Below are 17949 nucleotides of genomic sequence, written 5' to 3' on the forward strand. Positions count from 1 at the left end.
GTGCCTCTGACAACTAGGACTTGCAGGGGGCAAGAAGGAGAAAGGAGAGAGTGAGGAAGGGAAACGGGGAAAGAAACAGAGGAGGGAAGGGAGAAAACAGAGAGAGAGAGAGAGAGAGAGAGAGAGAGAGAGAGAGAGAGAGAGAGAGAGAGAGAGAGAGAGAGAGAGAGAGAAATCGCAGGGAGACTTGAAAGAGTGAAGGATCAGAAGGAAGGGAGGGTAGGTAAAAGCTAGATTTTTATTGGAAGCAATTGAAGTGGTTGCTATGAGACCCGCGAGCACAGGACCAGCAGCCAGTCCGACGCTGATGGTTCCTACCTCGTACTAAACCTTTCTTTTGACACAGTTTTAGAGTTGCTTAATATCTGAGCCAGCACCTGACACGGGTGACTTTTTCCTTCTTCATTCTCCTCTGGTCCCTCGGGGAAGATGGAGGTAGAAAACGAAGCCAGCTGCTCCCCCAGCAGCGCATCAGGCGGGTCCAGAGAGTACAAGGTGGTAATGCTGGGAGCAGGGGGAGTTGGTAAAAGCGGTAAGTTTTAATACCAAACGCTGGGGAAGGTGGAACCTCTGTACAGGGAACGCTACTTATTTAAAAAAAAAAAAAATCAAAACAACAAAAAACCAGTAATAGTAATAATGCTGATGGTGTTAGAGGTTAGCTAGCTGTAGCAGTTAGACACCAAGTATCTGACAGGATGTTTATGAGTGTAAGGACTGTTAAAGAGATGCTGATTAGTCAGGAGAATTGGGAGACAGCCAGTGATGACATATAGAACTTTAAGAGGATTGTTTTTTCCCTTTGATTTCCTGCTGGGTAATTTATATGCTTTTTTTAAATAATCACGTGATATTTATGAAATAATCATGGTATGAGAAAATGTGCTCCTGTTCTCAAAAATATTCACATAAAGTGCTGTTAATATTCAATGAAACATACAGATTACAAACACAGACACACATGCAGGATTATAAAAGCTGATAGCTATGTTTGTTTCTTTGATTAGGGGCTTCCTGTCTCCTTTTCCTTGTCTATGATCTAACATCGCATGTGGCTTTGAATTCCAAAAGGAAAGTTGGTTTTTGAAAGTGATAGCTGTTCAAGGAATGATATTCATTGTGGGTCCTCTGCAGTAATCAAGCCAAATGTTATGGTTAACTGTATTAAAAGAGAAAACCATGAGAATAAAGAATTTGGCGTGCTAATGAAGTTAAGAGTGGTAAATTGGTGTTAATACAGAACAAGACACAAAAAAACAGTTGTCATGGTTGCGTTTCTTGAGGGGTTTAAAAGGCCAAATATAACAAATTAAAGAAACAGATAGGTACTAGTGTTCGAGACTGATTAAATGTTGGATATCTTGGAGCTGTGGATATCACTAGAACATAAATAGATAAACATGATTTTTTTACGATATAAAGACCCCCATGGGGATATATCTTTGGGGATGACAGAAAACAGAAGAAATATTAAAGTTAGCATTAACAAAAAGTTTTCTTAAAAAATCAATGGTTCTAGGCCTTGGCAAAAAGATTCACAGTTGAGGCCATCATCATTGGTATAGAACCCTCCCATACCACCACCAAAAAAGCTGATAACTTTTTATAGTGGGTCCATAAATGATACGTTGATCAGCAAAGGAGGGGACAAAGAGAGTGCCATTTTAGCAGACAGCTAAGTAAAATGGTTAGAAAAATAGCAAGAGACCTAAAGTTGAATACCCCCAAAGAAAAAAGTAGGTAAAACTGGATGTGGTAAATCGCTACATGTATGTCAAAGTGAGAAAAATTAGTCACCTCTCCTAAGAAGGAAAGATGACATGAAAAGCTGCACAAATATCTGTGAATGAGGAAATTTTAGAACCTCTCTCCTTTTTAAAAAAAATGTAATGGTTTGAAAGGAAAAGAATCAAAATAGGTGAGGATCAGGGAGGGAGAAAGGACAAAGGATACAGAGAAAATAAAATAAAATTATGCTTTGCAAGAACCGTCTGATACAATGAAGAAGAAACAATGTGAGAATAAAATATCAGAAAGAGACAGAAACGGATCTAAGGAAAAGGCAGGAGACTAATCAACAGAGTGCCACCATCAGCTGGTGAAGTCAGAGAGATGCTGCAATGGTCCCACAATATATTCATGCTTGCTGGGCACATTACCTTTGTTTGCTGGCTTGGTATTTTCTTGTTTTACCAGTAGTTCGGGGGGCATAGGAGTGACTAGTTTTTAGTTGTTTATTCCATGGAAATGAAACTTGGGGAGAAGAAATATTGGATAAGCCGATCCTTCAGCAATATACTTATCCTGGAGATGATATTAGTTTTCCTATTTTTGACCTCCCCGTTATATTATTTATACTAACTGGTCATTGTCACTTTTCCAATAACTAGAAAGTTTTGAAATAACAAAATGGCGGGTAGAGTGACCTGGGATCCTCTCACCTTCACTTTGTACAAAAGAAGCCAGTCCATAATTAAATATTTGAAAAAAAAAAAAAAAACTTTTCCAGTGTGATCAAAATAGGAGTAACCAGCTTATCTCAGAGATGATTGAGAATAGAAGACGGTAAATAGTTCGGTTGTACTGATTTTATAAATAGCATTTTTGGCTGTTACTTTCAGAGAGAATATAACTCATACTACAATTCCAGACTTGGAAAATGCTGACTTTAAGGCTAAACGTTTGGAATCAGACTGATGGAAACATGTCTTACCCTTGGGCTTTGTCCCTATGATTCATTTGGTACATAAAATTTCAAGTACTGATTCTCAATATTCTCAAGTACTGATTCTCAATATCTTGAAGGTTAAAATGTTTGCTTTCAAATGAACAAAAGTATTTTTTTAATAAAAAGACACTTTTTATATTGCTGAAGGTTTGGATTAATGGAAGTACATTTTACTTTCCTTCGAACAATTTCAGGGGCTTATATAAAAGGATCATACAAGCCAATTATATTGGATTATATGAAGGGATTTCAAGGAGAAGTATGCTATTCTGTAGAAATTAAAGATGTAGCAAGCTATCATCTATTTCCAATACTGAGTCAGCTCTGAGTCAGCCTTGAACATGAATGAAAAACTCAATTTACAGGGACCTTAACTTTTAAATGAATAAAACCTTGGAGATTTTCTATGCTTACTAAGAAATTAGGATTTTTCTTTATCCATGTTTTACTACGACGTACTTTGGTGAGTAGGACATTTTGAAAGGATTTGCAACTTTAGTGGAGCAGAAATTCCCACGATTTAAAATGTGTAGGTGAATACATGTACTATGTGTGAGAAATTTCAAACCACAAATAATCATTCAACAAGTTATTGATCATGTTCTACGCATGGGCCCTGTACAAGCTACTACAGAGAAGAAACAAGAAGGGCGTGAACGTTTATGAAACATCCTCTATGTGGCTGGCATGGGCTACCTGTTTTTCATGCTTATATTCAGTTCTCTCCACAATCTGATTAGGTGTTGCCATTTTACAGATGAAAAAACCGAGGCCCAAGGAAACAACTTGTGCCTGGTAATGGAAGTAATGTTTTATAGAGTTCTATGAAATTTTATCTAACTCTATTACATTATGTCTTAACACCCTGGGCAAGAAGAGCAAAGAATCCCACCACTTGCTATTAAAAAAGCAGGACAGTGGGTATTGCATCCTCTACCTCTTGAATGTTATATTTAGAAGAGATCTGAACCATCTAGACTAACACTGTCATTTACACATCTATGCATTTTTAGTCTTTAAATTAATATACATTATATACACTAACATTTTATATAAATAAAAACATATTTATATTGTGTTTATATTTATATAACAAATTATTATACCTAACATTATCCAAGAATGCTATAAGTGCTAAGGAAACAGGATACATAAGAAATAGTTTCCACCCTATTTGAAAGATGGAGAATCTGAAGTACCAAGCATTAAAGGACTTGCAAAATTCACACATATGGTCGTGGAAGAATCACAGCTAGAACTCAACCCTCCTGATCCCCTTGAAGCTGTTTTTCAGTCACACCAAAATTTTTACACAGGGTAAGCTAAATAAAAATTGAACCAATTATCCAATGAATTTCACGTAAGCTGGGCACATTCTTAGGCTTCTATCTCTATTTGTTCCACTGTGTATCATCCCTTCCCCTCCCTCAAAAAAAGAGAAAAAATAAAAATCTCCCAGCTATAGTTTGAGTTTAATGGAGTATAAACAACCCTTATAACTGCTTTAAATATTGACTTCTCTATGTCTTTGTGGTTTGATGTTTATAAAGGCTGTTTCTCAATGATAAAGAATGATTAGTGTCTGCTTGCTTTCCTTGTATTTACATTTGTTTCTCCCAGTGCAGACTCAGATTATCCAGAATATCTAATTCAGTACTAATAAGGTCTTATTTTTTTAAAATACACTTTGTCTATTCTATGATCTTATTTGAGCATAAAATAATTTAAGGAGGTAAGTAGGTCATTTACTCCCTATGTTCAGATGAAGTATCTGAGGAAGAGAAATGTTAAGAGATTAGTCCAAGGGTACACAGAAATAACTAAGAACTAGGAAAATGACTCTAACTCTAAATTGTTTTCCCATCAAATTTCATGAGCAAAGTAGAGAAAGTATCCAAAGATCAGATGAGATCTATATATTCTTCTCCAGTCTCTAGGATATGTCTTGCAATTACCTTGGTGAAATTTTCTGTCAAATATTGTGAAGTGTGAAACAGGTATGAAATACTATGCAAGTCATTGGGAAATGGGGTAGGGTTATGCCTAAGTACTATTCCAGACACTATCCCTGCTCTCTAAGAGTCAACCGTCTCATGGGGGAAAATATAATGTATACTACAAAATGATAAGTTTATATTAAGCCTCTGAATAAGAGCTGTGGAAGCTCAGGGTAAAGGTGGCTAAATCTGCATGTGAAAGTTAAGAAGGAATCCCAGCAGAGATGATATTTGAATTTTGTATTGAAGGAAGAGTAGGATTTCCTGAAGTTGAAAAGGGAAAGTATAGGGAGAACTGGGGTTGGAGAGGAAAATAATTTGGAGCAGAGCATGCAAAAGTAAAAGGGAAGGTGGGGTTATAATTTTTTAAAGTTGACACTTTATAACGTAATGTCATTGGGAGCAGTCGGGAAAATCTCTGTCTCAACTTTAAAAAATCTTAAAAAGTCTCTTTAACTTTTGCTTAAATCATATCTTAGGAGACTTAAAGGTAAAATAAAACAAATAAGCTGAAAACATAAAAAGTATTAAGGAACTCAGAATTTATTAGAGTGCACGCACTGTGAATTTTTTGTAAAGGGAAAACTCACTTGTAAAAGAAGCAATCATTCTCTGCCTCCCATCCTTTAACAATTTGTCTCTTTTGTACATTCAGAGTTTTGTGTAGCAGGGATTATAAAATGAAAGCAATAACAATATTTTATGAGGTAAAGAGAAAGCACAAACCAGCTTCTCCAACCACAGTGAATTGGTATAAAAAGGGTGAAAATTGAGCCTTTATTTGATGAATTAAATCAAGGCAAACAACGAAGTGAGTCATTCATGTCTCTGAGGCTGTGTTTTTACCTCATTAGCAGAACTCTGGCTCTGACAACACGGAACAATTGTCACATCATGACCAAGTGTTATTTGAATGTTCTGCGTTGCAAGGCAAGAGAACAAATAAACAAGGGGAAAAAAATAAAATCATTTCAAGACTGGAGGGCCCTCTGCTCTCACCTTTAATTGTCACCACCCTAATTACACTGCCGATCTCGTCACTCACTGCAATGCTGTCAGCCAGAATTAGCCAAGAGGTTCAAAAAAGGCTCAGTAGAAAAGTAAATTGATATGCACTTGCTCAAGTAAGGATTGAAAGTATAATTTAGGTGAAGGTGTTGGCTGATGATATTTCCAAGATTAAATGCACTTTACAGATTTTACACTGACAAAAAAACAAATTAGTATAACTCTATGTCTTCAGCAGAGAAAGAGCCTAGAGATGAATGCCTTTGTATTGGTCTCTGACTACCCACATGGCGCTGGGCTCCTGACATTTACAAACTCGCTCTGGTGTTCCAGGGGTCAATGGTCTATCACATTCACCTGGCTCTCATTTAATCCTCACCTTGATTTTGGGCAGTAGACATTAGTGTCTGCATTTTGTGGATGAGAAAACTGAGGCCCATGGAAAAAAAAGTAACATGCCCAGAGACAAAGATATTAAATGATGAACCTGAGGTGCCTACACGTATATGTCTAAGTTTCATGATTATACTAGTTACGTTTTCTCCACCCTCAGAGTTTTTATATTATTTCTTGAGAGCTGGTACAATGAACCTGAGTTCTACATTTACCTTCATAGGTATATTTTAGATATCAAACAAATTCGTGTACACCAAAATCCTAGACAAATAGTAATTTTCTACACAAAAATCCTTATTAGGTGGGGTGAAGGGTAGCATGGAAAGTTCTGACCAAACATTTCAACATGTAGGTACCAAAGACATATTATGTTCTGGCCTATTCAGGAACCCCTAGGGGCACAGATCATGTAGAGAAGAAATGACAATCCTCTCAACTTGAGAAAATCAAATAACCCAGTAATGATAAGAAATTAAAACTGGGGTGATACTAATGAAGAAAGTAAACAAGTTTCTGAATATATCAGGTGAACTTTTGAAATCTATTAGGTGCTGATATAGGGAGAATGTTTTCTCTCTCTCTCTCTCTCTCTCTCTCTCTCTCTCTCTCTCTCTCCACACACACACACACACACACACACACACACACACACGCACGCGCGCGCAGTTGAGCCCTGAAAAACATGGGTTTGAACTGTGCGGGTCCACTTATATGTGGATTTTTTTCCAATCAATACAGCAAATGTATTTTCTCTTCTTTATGATTTTAATAACATTTTCTTTTCTCTAGCTTACTTTATTGTAAGAATATAGTATATAATACATATAACACAACATGCGTATTAGTTGACTATTATATTATCGGTAAGGCTTCTCATCAATAGGCTAGTTAAGTTTCAATGGAGCCAAAAGTTATATGAAGATTTTCAGCTAGGTGGGGCGTGGGTGCTCCTAAACCCTCCTGTATTCAAGGGTCAACTGTATGTCTGTGTGTGGGGGAGAGAGACGGAGGGAGAGCAAGAGAGAGGGAGGGAGAGGGAGAGAGAGGCAGAGGGGGGGGGAGAGAGAGAGTGAGAGAGAGAGAGAGAGAGAGAGAGAGAGAGAGAGAGAGAGAGAGAGAGAAGAGTAGCTGATAGAAACTACAGGTTACAAATGGAAAATACCTTCCCTGTTCATTCATTTAGTAGGTATAGATGGTGTGTGTGTGTGTGTGTGTGTGTGTGTGTGTGTGTCTGCACCTGCGTACCTAGACCTGTGAATGATCCTGAATTATTACCAAGAATTAGACACTCCTGCCCTGAGCTAGGGGTAAAAAGAATGAATTGTATTGCAGTGGGTTAAGTACAAACATAGAGATGTACACAAGATAATCTGAAAGTAATGCAAACTGTGGTCAGGAAGTTTGAGTGACCTAACATAGGTCGCTCAGCTGCTCAGTTGTAGCTTTGGAACCAGAAGTTCCCGACTTACTAAAGCGTAGATTTTTTTCCCATTAGGCCATGATGCCTCCCATAAACCAGCATAAAATCTGTTTCTCTTAACTGGACTTTAGGCTGCTGATGGGGACTGTTTTTGAGTGGAGGTGTCTTTGCAGTGTGATGTAGTTGTGACCATGACTACCCTGATGGATGGCAGTCCTCTGCATTGCTGAAAGTATGCAGGAAATGCTCTTCTTATTGAATTTGGCTGTTGTTTTGCAAAGCCCATCGATATCAACTCAGTCACCCGGGCTTTGCTCATAAATGTCAGCTCTCTGATGACCGTCACCAAATGGTGCCATCTGCTCTTGTGGTTCATCAGCAGGCACCAGCTAAGTGGCATTACTGGCAACTGTGCCAGCTCATCCCTTCTGCCCTTTCTGCCTGCCATAACCCTGCTCCAGCTAACACCATACCACCAGCATTGGGATATGACCTGTTCCAGTCTCTACCACACTCACAGGTAGTTCAGCATCCTGCCATTGCCAAGTGCATTGGAGGCATAGCAGTATGTTCCAGGTTCTCCCTGGAGTATGTGTGAAGGATGGACTCTGTTGGAGCATACTTGCATATGCAGGAGTATACTCAGGACACTGTCTCTCTGGGGATGTTGTATTGATGGGGGAATCAGGGGACACACAAGGTTTGGAACCCCAAGGGAAAATTCCTGAATTGAACTCAAATCAGATTGTATAGGCAAATTGTGGTCTCACAGTGGAACACCAGACAAGGATTTTTAACTAGTTAGATATGTTGTGGTGAGTGGGAGAAGTCTTGGTTCAGTAAACTGCTGGTAAAGGGAAGGCGTTATTTGCATAGTTATTCACTGAAAGGATAAGAAACCTTAGATGGTTTAATCACTCCGTGGTTCCTCTAAATATGCTTGAAAATGAGAAACAACCACGCCAGTGCATGTGCTTGCAAAAATCCGTGCACACTCATAAGGAAGAATGATTTATGCTTTGTCTAACCTGTCTTTCAGTTCATTCATCCAATGAAGAGCAAATAAGAGCCCACATTTTTAAATTAAATTTATGGGTGACAGTGGTTAATACAGTTTTACAAGTTTCAAGTATACAATTCTATACTACATGAACTCTATATTGCATTGTGTGGTGAGTCTCTCACACACCTAACCCTGTCCTAATTGCTTTACTTCATTGAATCCTCCCAAAATGCTTTAGCAGAGGCATGGCAGTTATCCCTCATTTATAGATAAGAAAAGTGAGGCTTGAAGAGAGTGAGTGATTTGCTCAGGAACCCAGAATCTGTTGGTGTCTGTGTAAGTCTTAGCCACCACCAGATGCCAGGCTCTTAACCAGTGTCCACTATTCCAGTCACCATCCCATGTTCTTGATCTACAGAATGTGACCTCAGCAGAGAAATCATCACAGAACAATGTGAACTGGAGGTTTGAGCATCCTAGGAAATCCAGATTTGTGTTTTGTCATCTGTAAAATAAGAATAACAATAGCTACTGGAATGACTCATAGTCCTGCACTATAACAAAACCTGGCACATAGTGAGTGCTGAATAATGCTTGTAGCATAAATGGGTAACCTTGTTTTTAATTATTTGTCTTTAACAGCATTTGACTTTGCACAGGTCACTTAAGCTCTTTGAGTCTCCATTTTCCTCATCCTAGAAATGGCATTCATTAAAATTACCTCAGAGAGTTGCTGGGTAATGACATTAGAAAATATCATATAAAAAAGTGAATTAGGTAGTGCTCAAGATATTACATCCTTATTAAATCTGTTGCCTGCTGTCGGCTTCCTTCCCTCCCTCCCTCCCTCCTTCCCTCCCTCCTTCTCTCCCTTTTTTCCTCCCTACTTCCTTTCCTTTCCTTCCTTCCTTCCTTCCTTCCTTCCTTCCTTCCTTCCTTCCTTCCTTCCTTCCTTCCTTCCTTCCTTCCTTCCTTCCTTCCTTCCTTCCTTCCTTCCTTCCTTCCTTCCTTCCTCTTGTCTTCTTTCCTTCCCTCCCTCCCTCCTTCCTCTCTTCCACACTTCTGCCAAGGCAGTTTACCTCAGTAGGGTGGGGGAGGATGATAGCAGAAGATCTCTCAGATGGGTTCTAGGAAAATGCAATTTGGATTAAATATTGTAAATGTGTCATTATATATCCACCTGCTTTATGCCTACTTTTGCTCTTTATATCCTTATATTGATTAGTTTCATCTTTAGTCTCTTGAGTGGTAATTTCGATGACAATAATAATGGTGGCTTGCTAGTTATCCTAGTAAACAATCCTTTTATTCATTCTAATAGACCCATCACACACACACACACACACACACACCACTGCCTGCTAGAAAAACAACTGGGGGGGATAATTGCCTGGTTGCTACAATAGCTACAAAGGGTCTGCTTAGAAGGGCTACTGTTTATAGCAGAACATGCCTGTGCTTAAATCGGGACTGAAATTAATTTCTCTAATACATGTGTTATTTTAACAAATTTTGAATAATAAGATATCTTCTTTGTTCTCCGCAGTAGCAATGCTGATACATTTAAACGAACAGAGTCATATTTAATGGTTGCAGAGAAAGCTAATAAGCTACATGCATACAGATTTGTTTAAATTAAAGAAGTCAGGATTTTTGTCTAAAATCATGAGGGGGCACATCTGTTATTTAAAATTGTAAATACTGTAGCTAATTGGTCCCCCCCATCATCTTTCAACCTCCTTCATCCCACAGCTTTCTGTTTTCCACACCACCATCAGGCCAATTGTCTTGAGATTCCATTTTGGTTCTTCTCCTGCTCAAATGTTTTCAGTGGCTTGCCCACTGCCAACAGGCTGACATCCAAAGCTCATAGGACTCCTGATGTCTGAGACACGTGAGACTATCTGTCAACTAGTCATCAAGGAGCCATTCCCAAGGCTAGTTAGAGGGAAAGGCTATTGCGTTGGATGGCACCGAAGAGCCACGCCAGAGAGGACAGAAATTTGGGAACCAGGGAACAGAGATAAATGTCAGGAACCCAGAGAGGTCAGTGAGGAGTTGAAACAGAGAGTCAAGAACACCTCGCCAATGGAGTCAGATGAAGTACAAATGGGGAGATTCACAGCTGAGCCTACAAAGGCTGAGATGCTGAAGAAATGTTATTTGAAGTGAGCCCTGGTATATGATTTATTGGACTGTATCTCTCATGTCACTCTTGGTCTCCTCTGTCTTTGTGTCTTCCCCTCCCCCAGTGTGAGCTATGCTCTGATCTAAAAGGACTCATAAATACCCCACTATCTATCTTCTAGACAAATTATTCTATTTGTAGTCCTTCAATTCTTGAAACTTTTCCCCTATACTATTCACATAATTATTCCACCGTAAGTTCTCTCGTCCTTTCTCTCAATTTGTCAAGTTTTATCTTTCCTTCCAGATTCTGTATATCATGCTCCTTAATATCTTCCCAGTCTAACATTTCTCCCTTTACACTTAAAATTCTTTCTGACTATTATTCATTTTATAACTGCTCGTAATTACACAGTTTCTTCCAGCATCTGGTTTGTAGTCTTACAATGTTATTTAAATCTTGCTATCTTTTTATATTTTATCTCCCATTGATCACAAAGTCCTGCAGGATAGAAAATAAATTTTATATTATCTTTTCTCTCCCGTGAAACTTACAATAGTAAATTCTCAAAAATATTTATAAATTTGATTTTCCTCTTCCATTTTTGAGAAAATGCAGAGTAATATATTCACCATATAAATAGTGAAATAAAACTAAGTAATATACTAAATATTATTAACATTCTAAAATTCCACGATACAAAGAGCTCTGTGTATAGAGAAAGAAATTGGTACCGATAGAAACGTAATAGGTATGTGAGCATAGAGTAGGTCACTGCTTGGGAGGAAACTAGACTCAGACCAGCATGAATGGTCTTTGGTGACAATGAATTTGAAGATGTCTGAGCCTATCTTATGTTTTGGATGCTCATTAACACAAAATGGCCAAAGTAAGATTGTGGGGGGAAACTTGTCAGATAGGCAAGAACAAGTAAGAAGCAAATGCCTCTTTACAAGCAGCGATCGCATGACAGGCAGATACAATAGAATCAGAAGCCATGCAAATGACTTGAAAGCCAAAGGGCAGGGACAGCTGGCACACAAATACATAGGAGACACTGAGAATAACTCAAGTTTTATTTTCCAAAACATTCTCTACTGGACACCAGGAGGAGGGTAGGGGAAAAGAAAGTAATTTATAAAATGTTCTGGGAAAACCTTAGTAAACAAGCCGATAGAACTCCTGTTGTGGTTTTTTGTTTTGGTTTATTATTTTATTTCAACATGTTTATTAACATCTCAAAGAAAAATTATTTGTTGGTTAACACTGAGAAACATTGAGTTGGGTGGTGATTGTATGTCTGAATTTTGAAGCAACTGCCTTTCCACATATTTTTTTGTGTGTGAGGGTGAAAACCATCTTGGGTCATGATTTCACTTTGACAATCTCTATTCTAAAATGAAAGGAAAGAGGAACCATTGAGAATAGCAGACAATCACAGAACCAGATTATAATTAAAGCATCACACCTTCTCCCTGATTTCAGGAAGCTCTAACATCAAGAAGGCAAGATCCATTTCATAGGTAAAATTCTTGCTGCTATTAAAAAACAAAACAAACGTACTTTGCTATTGTTAAGCACTTTTTCTTCCTATTTGTTTCCATTTTGTTTTACTATTCATTCCTTTCTATTTGTTTGGTTATAGTGAAAGTACTTAAGCTAATATCTGTCTTCACCATTTCTTTAGACCTGCTCCATAGAAGCCTGAAATATGTTTCTGCCCTTAAAAAAAACTGTGTCTCCCACCTACTTCATCACCGAAAAGCAACTGAAAAATATTTTGCTGTGACAAGAACACAAGCTAGCTGCCTCTCTAAGCTTATTTGCATTTTCTTTGAGTGTACTTCTGAGACAGCCAAGCATGTTTGAAGATGGACAGACATGCACTGAAATTCAGTTCTGTCACTTGTAAGGCAAGGTTCTTTGTGGCCTCTTCCTCTTCTTTCTGATATCTTAATCTTAGAGGACTCAGGGCTCCTTCCTTGGACCTCAAGTTATCTTTAATTTTCTAAGTTATGTTATCCAGGCCATGGCTGGATTTATATATCTTTATATATTATTTAAATTAAATTAATATCTAGATTAAAACCATAATAAGCAACTAAAATGGCCAAAATTAAACAGACTAAAAAGTATCAAATGTGGAGTAGGATGTCATAGGAGTATAGATTGATACAACCAGCATGGAAAATGATTTGCCATAATTAAAGTGGAAGAAATGCATAAGTTGACAATATGATCTAACAATTCTACCCCTAGCTACATATTCCCAACAGTAATTCACATATGTGTGGACAAAGGCATGGCCAGAGTATTCAAAGCAACATTATTCTGAATGGTTCGAAATTAAAAGTGTAAATATTTATCAATATACGATTGAATGAATCAACTGTGTTAGAATATCCCATGTACATTATTATATATGTTTATATATAGTCTATGAATGGGAGAAATAACCGTAAAATCTGTGATATTAGTCACCTGCTAAGGTAGATGTGAAGCAGTGATTAGGAGGGTATGGAAATTCTGGAGTTCGGGAGATTTTCTCATTTTAGTATGGGTGATGGTAGCATGACTGTTTACTTTGTAATGGTCTATAGAATTCTAAGCTTTTCTGTTGCGCATCTTTTTAAAGTATGATAAGTTTCGCAAAAGAAGAGATTTATGAAGTTTTAAAACATTAAAACTCCAGTCCAGACTTTCTTCCTAAACTCCTATCATGTATTCAACTCTTTACTTAACATCTTCACCTAAATAGCTAATAACAATCTCAAACTAAAAATGTCCAAAACTAAACTGCTGATTTTCTTCCCAAACTTGTTTCCTCTACAGCCTTCCTCATATCAGTTGATGGCAACTCTACCCTTCTAGTTGCTTAGGCCCAGAACCTTTCCTGATTGCTTGCTCCTCTCCTCTCCTATTTCCACATTCAATTTATAAGCAAATCCTTTTGACTTTTTCTTTTATATGTATCTAGAGGTCTCCTATGTTCAAATCTTAACTGTTACCACCCTGGTTCAAGTTACCATTCTCTTTTGCTTGTTTCTGACCGAACGAGTCTCCATGCTTGGGTCATAGTCCCCTAAAATTTATTCTCCACACAGCAGCCAGAGTGGTCCTTTGAAACTAAAATTCAGATTTTGTCATCCCTGTGCTTAAACCCTATTACAGGTCCTATTTCACTCATAGTACTTTTAATGACCGATACCACTTGCCACTTCTTTTATCCTACTAGCATAGTGTTTCCCTGAAAATAAAACCTAGCTGGACAATCAGCTTTAATGCGTCTTTTGGAGCAAAAATTAATATAAGACCCGGTCTTATTTTACTATACCGGGTCTTACATAATAATAATATAATATATTATATATATATTATATATATTATATATATAATGCATATAATATATATTATATGTATCATATATATTATATATAATATATATAATATAATATATAATATAATAAATATAATATATTATAATATATAATATAATATATAATATAATAAATATAATATAATATAATATAATATAAACACCAGGTCTTATATTAATTTTTGCTCCAAAAGACGCATTAGAGCTGACTGTCTGGCTAGGTCTTATTTTCGGGGAAACATGGCATCTCTCTTGCTCTCTCTGCTACAGAAACACCAGCTTCCTTGCTGTTCCTAAAATATGCCAGACATGCACATTCTTGTTTTAGGAACTTTGTTCTAGCTGTTCTCTCCTCCGGGATTATCTTTTTCCAGATGTCTGCTTGGCCTACTCTATCTCTTTCAAACATTGCTGTATTGTTATTATCTCAGTGGGCCTATCCTAATCAGTCCCTTTTATTGAAACCCTCATCTCCTTACAGTATTCCCATACCCTTTCCTATGGTCCACTTTTTCCCTTTATGTAGCACCTATTATTTTCTAATTTAATAATTTATTATGTTATTGGTTATTATTGGTTTTCCAGAAATCAAACGTCTGTTTTGTCCTTTCAGGTTCCTAGCACATACATGAAATTAACAGTTACCTGAACTAGTGAAGCCCCAGTTTCTTCATCTCTAAGCTATAGATAATACAACCTTTGTCAAGGGATTCTAAAGTTCAGGGCAGTAGCAATGGAGATTAGATTCTGGATATATTATTTTAAAAATGTCAAAAGCATTTAATGTTTGATAAAAGATGGTTATTAGCCCAAGCAATTAGAAGGATGGTTTTTCTATTAACTGAAATATTATTATATGTAAATTTCTTGGCACTTAAAAACCCACAAACTTATTCTTTTAATCTTGTGTAACAAAAGAGAGTGTGCATAACTTTTAACACTGTAGAGAGATAAAACATAGACACATTTTATAATAATTAGATGCTTATACTCCAGCTGTATTCAAGGCCTTTTCAAAAAGATCATTTCAAACAGTTTGATATGATGATTACATATAATAATCTAAATAAATCAGTATCATACTTACAGCAGGTGTTTTATAAATATTTGCAATTACTATCCTTCTGGATACTGATAAAAGACTGATATTTGAGATGAGTAAGAAACAGAAACCTTAATAGGTATAAGAATTTAAATTTACATTTATACATTCTAATAGAAAGAGAGTCAATGAAAGCTTATTAATAGATTATAGTAATCTTAGAAATCTCCTTCTGTTTGGGAAATTTTGAACCAATGCATTTATTTATTTAACATGCAGCCTAAATGTATTGAGCTCTTGCTTTCCAACCATTGCTCTGGGTATTAGAAACATAGCATTGAATTAGCTCCCACCCCTACCTTTAGAAACAGCTGGTATAATGGTAAAAGAGACAGTTAATTGGGAAATTACAATCACTGAAGCTTTAAAGCTGACCTCTTTGGTGTCCACCTTCCTGTTTATCTTTCCCCCATAAACTTGCCTTATGTGATTTACCTAGAACCAAAGTAGGAAACTGGAAAACTGCATCCCCTCTTTTCCTGATTTGATCTCCTGTCACTGTCATGTGCCAGTCGCAGGGAGGTTTCTCCCATGTGCACAGCCCAGGTGTCACCTTCCTGTTTCTCTATTTCATTCTAAATACTCACATGACTGTTCACCCAAGACTGTATTTGTTTCCTATGGAAGGTGCTTAAGAGCACAATTTTAAGATTACGCTACCAGTATTCAAATCCTGATTCATTCACTGAACAGTGGGGTAATCTTGGCACATTCCTCAGCATGTCTGAACCTCAATTTCCTTCTGTCAAATGGGGATGATAATAGAATGGTCTTGCAATGAATTAATGGTTTTCTAATAAATAAATGGGAACACCGTGCTTAAAACAGTACCTGGCACTTCTATATAAGTGCTAGCTATTTGTTACAGTTATTACTGCTGCCATTATTATTATTATTATTATTATTATTATTATTATTGTTATTATTTTCCCCAATCACTATTCAGTACTCTTCCGGCTGAAGACTATGCTATCTACCTTTTGTCCAAAGCTGAGATGACTTTCCTTTTCCTTTATTTCCCCAAAAAGCATTTCTCATATACTTCCCTACCTGTAACAACTGTTACTTTGAGTTTAGCGTTAAAAAACATTCATGCAATCCTGAGCAAATCCTAGTGTGATGATGGGGTCATTTGTTCTAACTAGTTTCTGGGGAAGAAGACAGCTTCTGATTCCCAAGCCTCCAGTCCTTCCCAGGAAGGAAGAGACATATTTCTGCACTTTTGGAAAACTCTCTGTTTGATAGTCAAGACTCACTACCTGGAATCATTCTGAACACTCAAACAAAGAACTTTCTAATACTTTTTCCAATATTGCAAGCTTCTGTTTAGTGTGTGTGTGTGTGTGTGTGTGTGTGTGTGTGTGTGTGTGTGAAAAACCTCATGTATAATGAGGTTTTAGAATTAAGTAAATTCAAAGGGGAATTAGGGAAGACACAGGATAACCTTAGTGGTTTGTTCAATTTGAGCTTATTGTTACAATCACTCTGGGTTTCTCCCCATCACTCCTGCCATGTGCAATTATTTTTCATTTTTAAATTTTAGAGCTAGCACTTGAGCTACACCAGCTAATCCCTATCTAACTAACAAAGTCCTCTGTTTCCACCTTTATTGATTAATAGCCTGTTGGAGTTTTTAATATCCATCTGTGTTTAATTTGCTGATATTAAAAATGCCTCATTCCTGAAGGTGATGAATGGTCTTCCAAAAGATAGGACTTCGGTTTTGATTTATGTGATGTTGACTTCACTGGAGTCTGGCTGGAAGCCTGCCATTGGAGATCATTGTAATAAAGAGTCTTGTAAGGGACATTTTTCAGTTCTTTAAGAATTTCCCTACTGCCTGGTGGATTAACTGGTTTGGGTTTTTTGTTTTTTTTTTCATTCAGCTGTTTATGTAGGTCCTTCAGGACCAGCTTCCAAAAAGACTTCCCTAATTGAAACTACTGCTTCTTTGCACCAATAACTTGTTCCAGCCAGTGGTACCTATTGTCTCCCCAACAAACCTTATGCATCCCTACTTAACTTTCATATAAGTAGTACTACTCAAGGACCTTCCAGCTCCAATGACCTTCCGGAATTTTCTTTGCCGATTTAAACTCCATTTATTCTTTTCAATAAATGAATTTATTCATTTATTTATTCTTTTTAATAAATTCCATTTATTTAAGAGACGAACATCCACACCCACAGTAATGTGTTGTTCCTCAATAGTTCCGGCTTTTATTATCTATACAATTCATTTTGATGTGTATGTTTAATTTTCTTTGTGTGTGCCCTATCTCTTCACTATAAAAGAAACTCCTTTAACGTGAAGTCTAGTTTTACATACTCTATGTCAATAATTCTCAAAGTATGGTCCTGGTTCTTAGCTGCTGCAGCATCTGGGTTCTTCTTAGAAATGCACATTCTCAGGCCCTGCCCCAGATGTGCAGCATCAGATGCTCTGAGGGTGGGGCCCAGCAATTTGTATTTAAAAGCAACTGGTATTATTGATATAAACTCAGGTGTGAGAACCAAACTGGTCCTCAAACTTGATTGCACATTAGAATCACCTGGGAAAGTTTTGAAAATTCTGAAATCTGGGTATCATCGCCAGAGATTTGAGCTGTACTTGGTTTAGGCTGTCACCTGGACATTGAGATGTTTCCAGAGTGCCCCAAATGGTTATATCATGCAGCAATATCTGGAAGTCACTACTCTACACCACACTGCTTTCTTTCTCTCCCAGAAACATCAGGGATAAGCATATACTGAACACTCACATATTTGTTAGTTAAAATGTTTTTTTTTT

The 17949-nt window shown here is 37.2% G+C and overlaps 1 protein-coding gene across 3 annotated transcripts in view; it reads left to right on the top strand.

Annotated features, from left to right (window-relative positions):
- Positions 1-219: 219 nt before the first annotated feature.
- Positions 220-17949, top strand: part of RIT2 (Ras like without CAAX 2) — a 324779-nt gene continuing 307049 nt past the window's right edge. For 2 of the 3 annotated variants that reach the window (XM_081078369.1, XM_081078370.1), the window contains exon 1: positions 220-532. In XM_081078369.1, the coding sequence (XP_080934495.1) occupies positions 430-532 (103 nt within the window). In that variant the 5' untranslated portion in view covers positions 220-429. The remainder of the gene's footprint in view (positions 533-17949) is intronic. The other variant, XM_081078368.1, reaches the window with a different exon arrangement.

The sequence above is a fragment of the Rhinolophus hipposideros genome (assembly GCF_964194185.1).
Source record: "Rhinolophus hipposideros genome assembly, chromosome: 17".
Taxonomy (NCBI): domain Eukaryota; kingdom Metazoa; phylum Chordata; class Mammalia; order Chiroptera; family Rhinolophidae; genus Rhinolophus; species Rhinolophus hipposideros.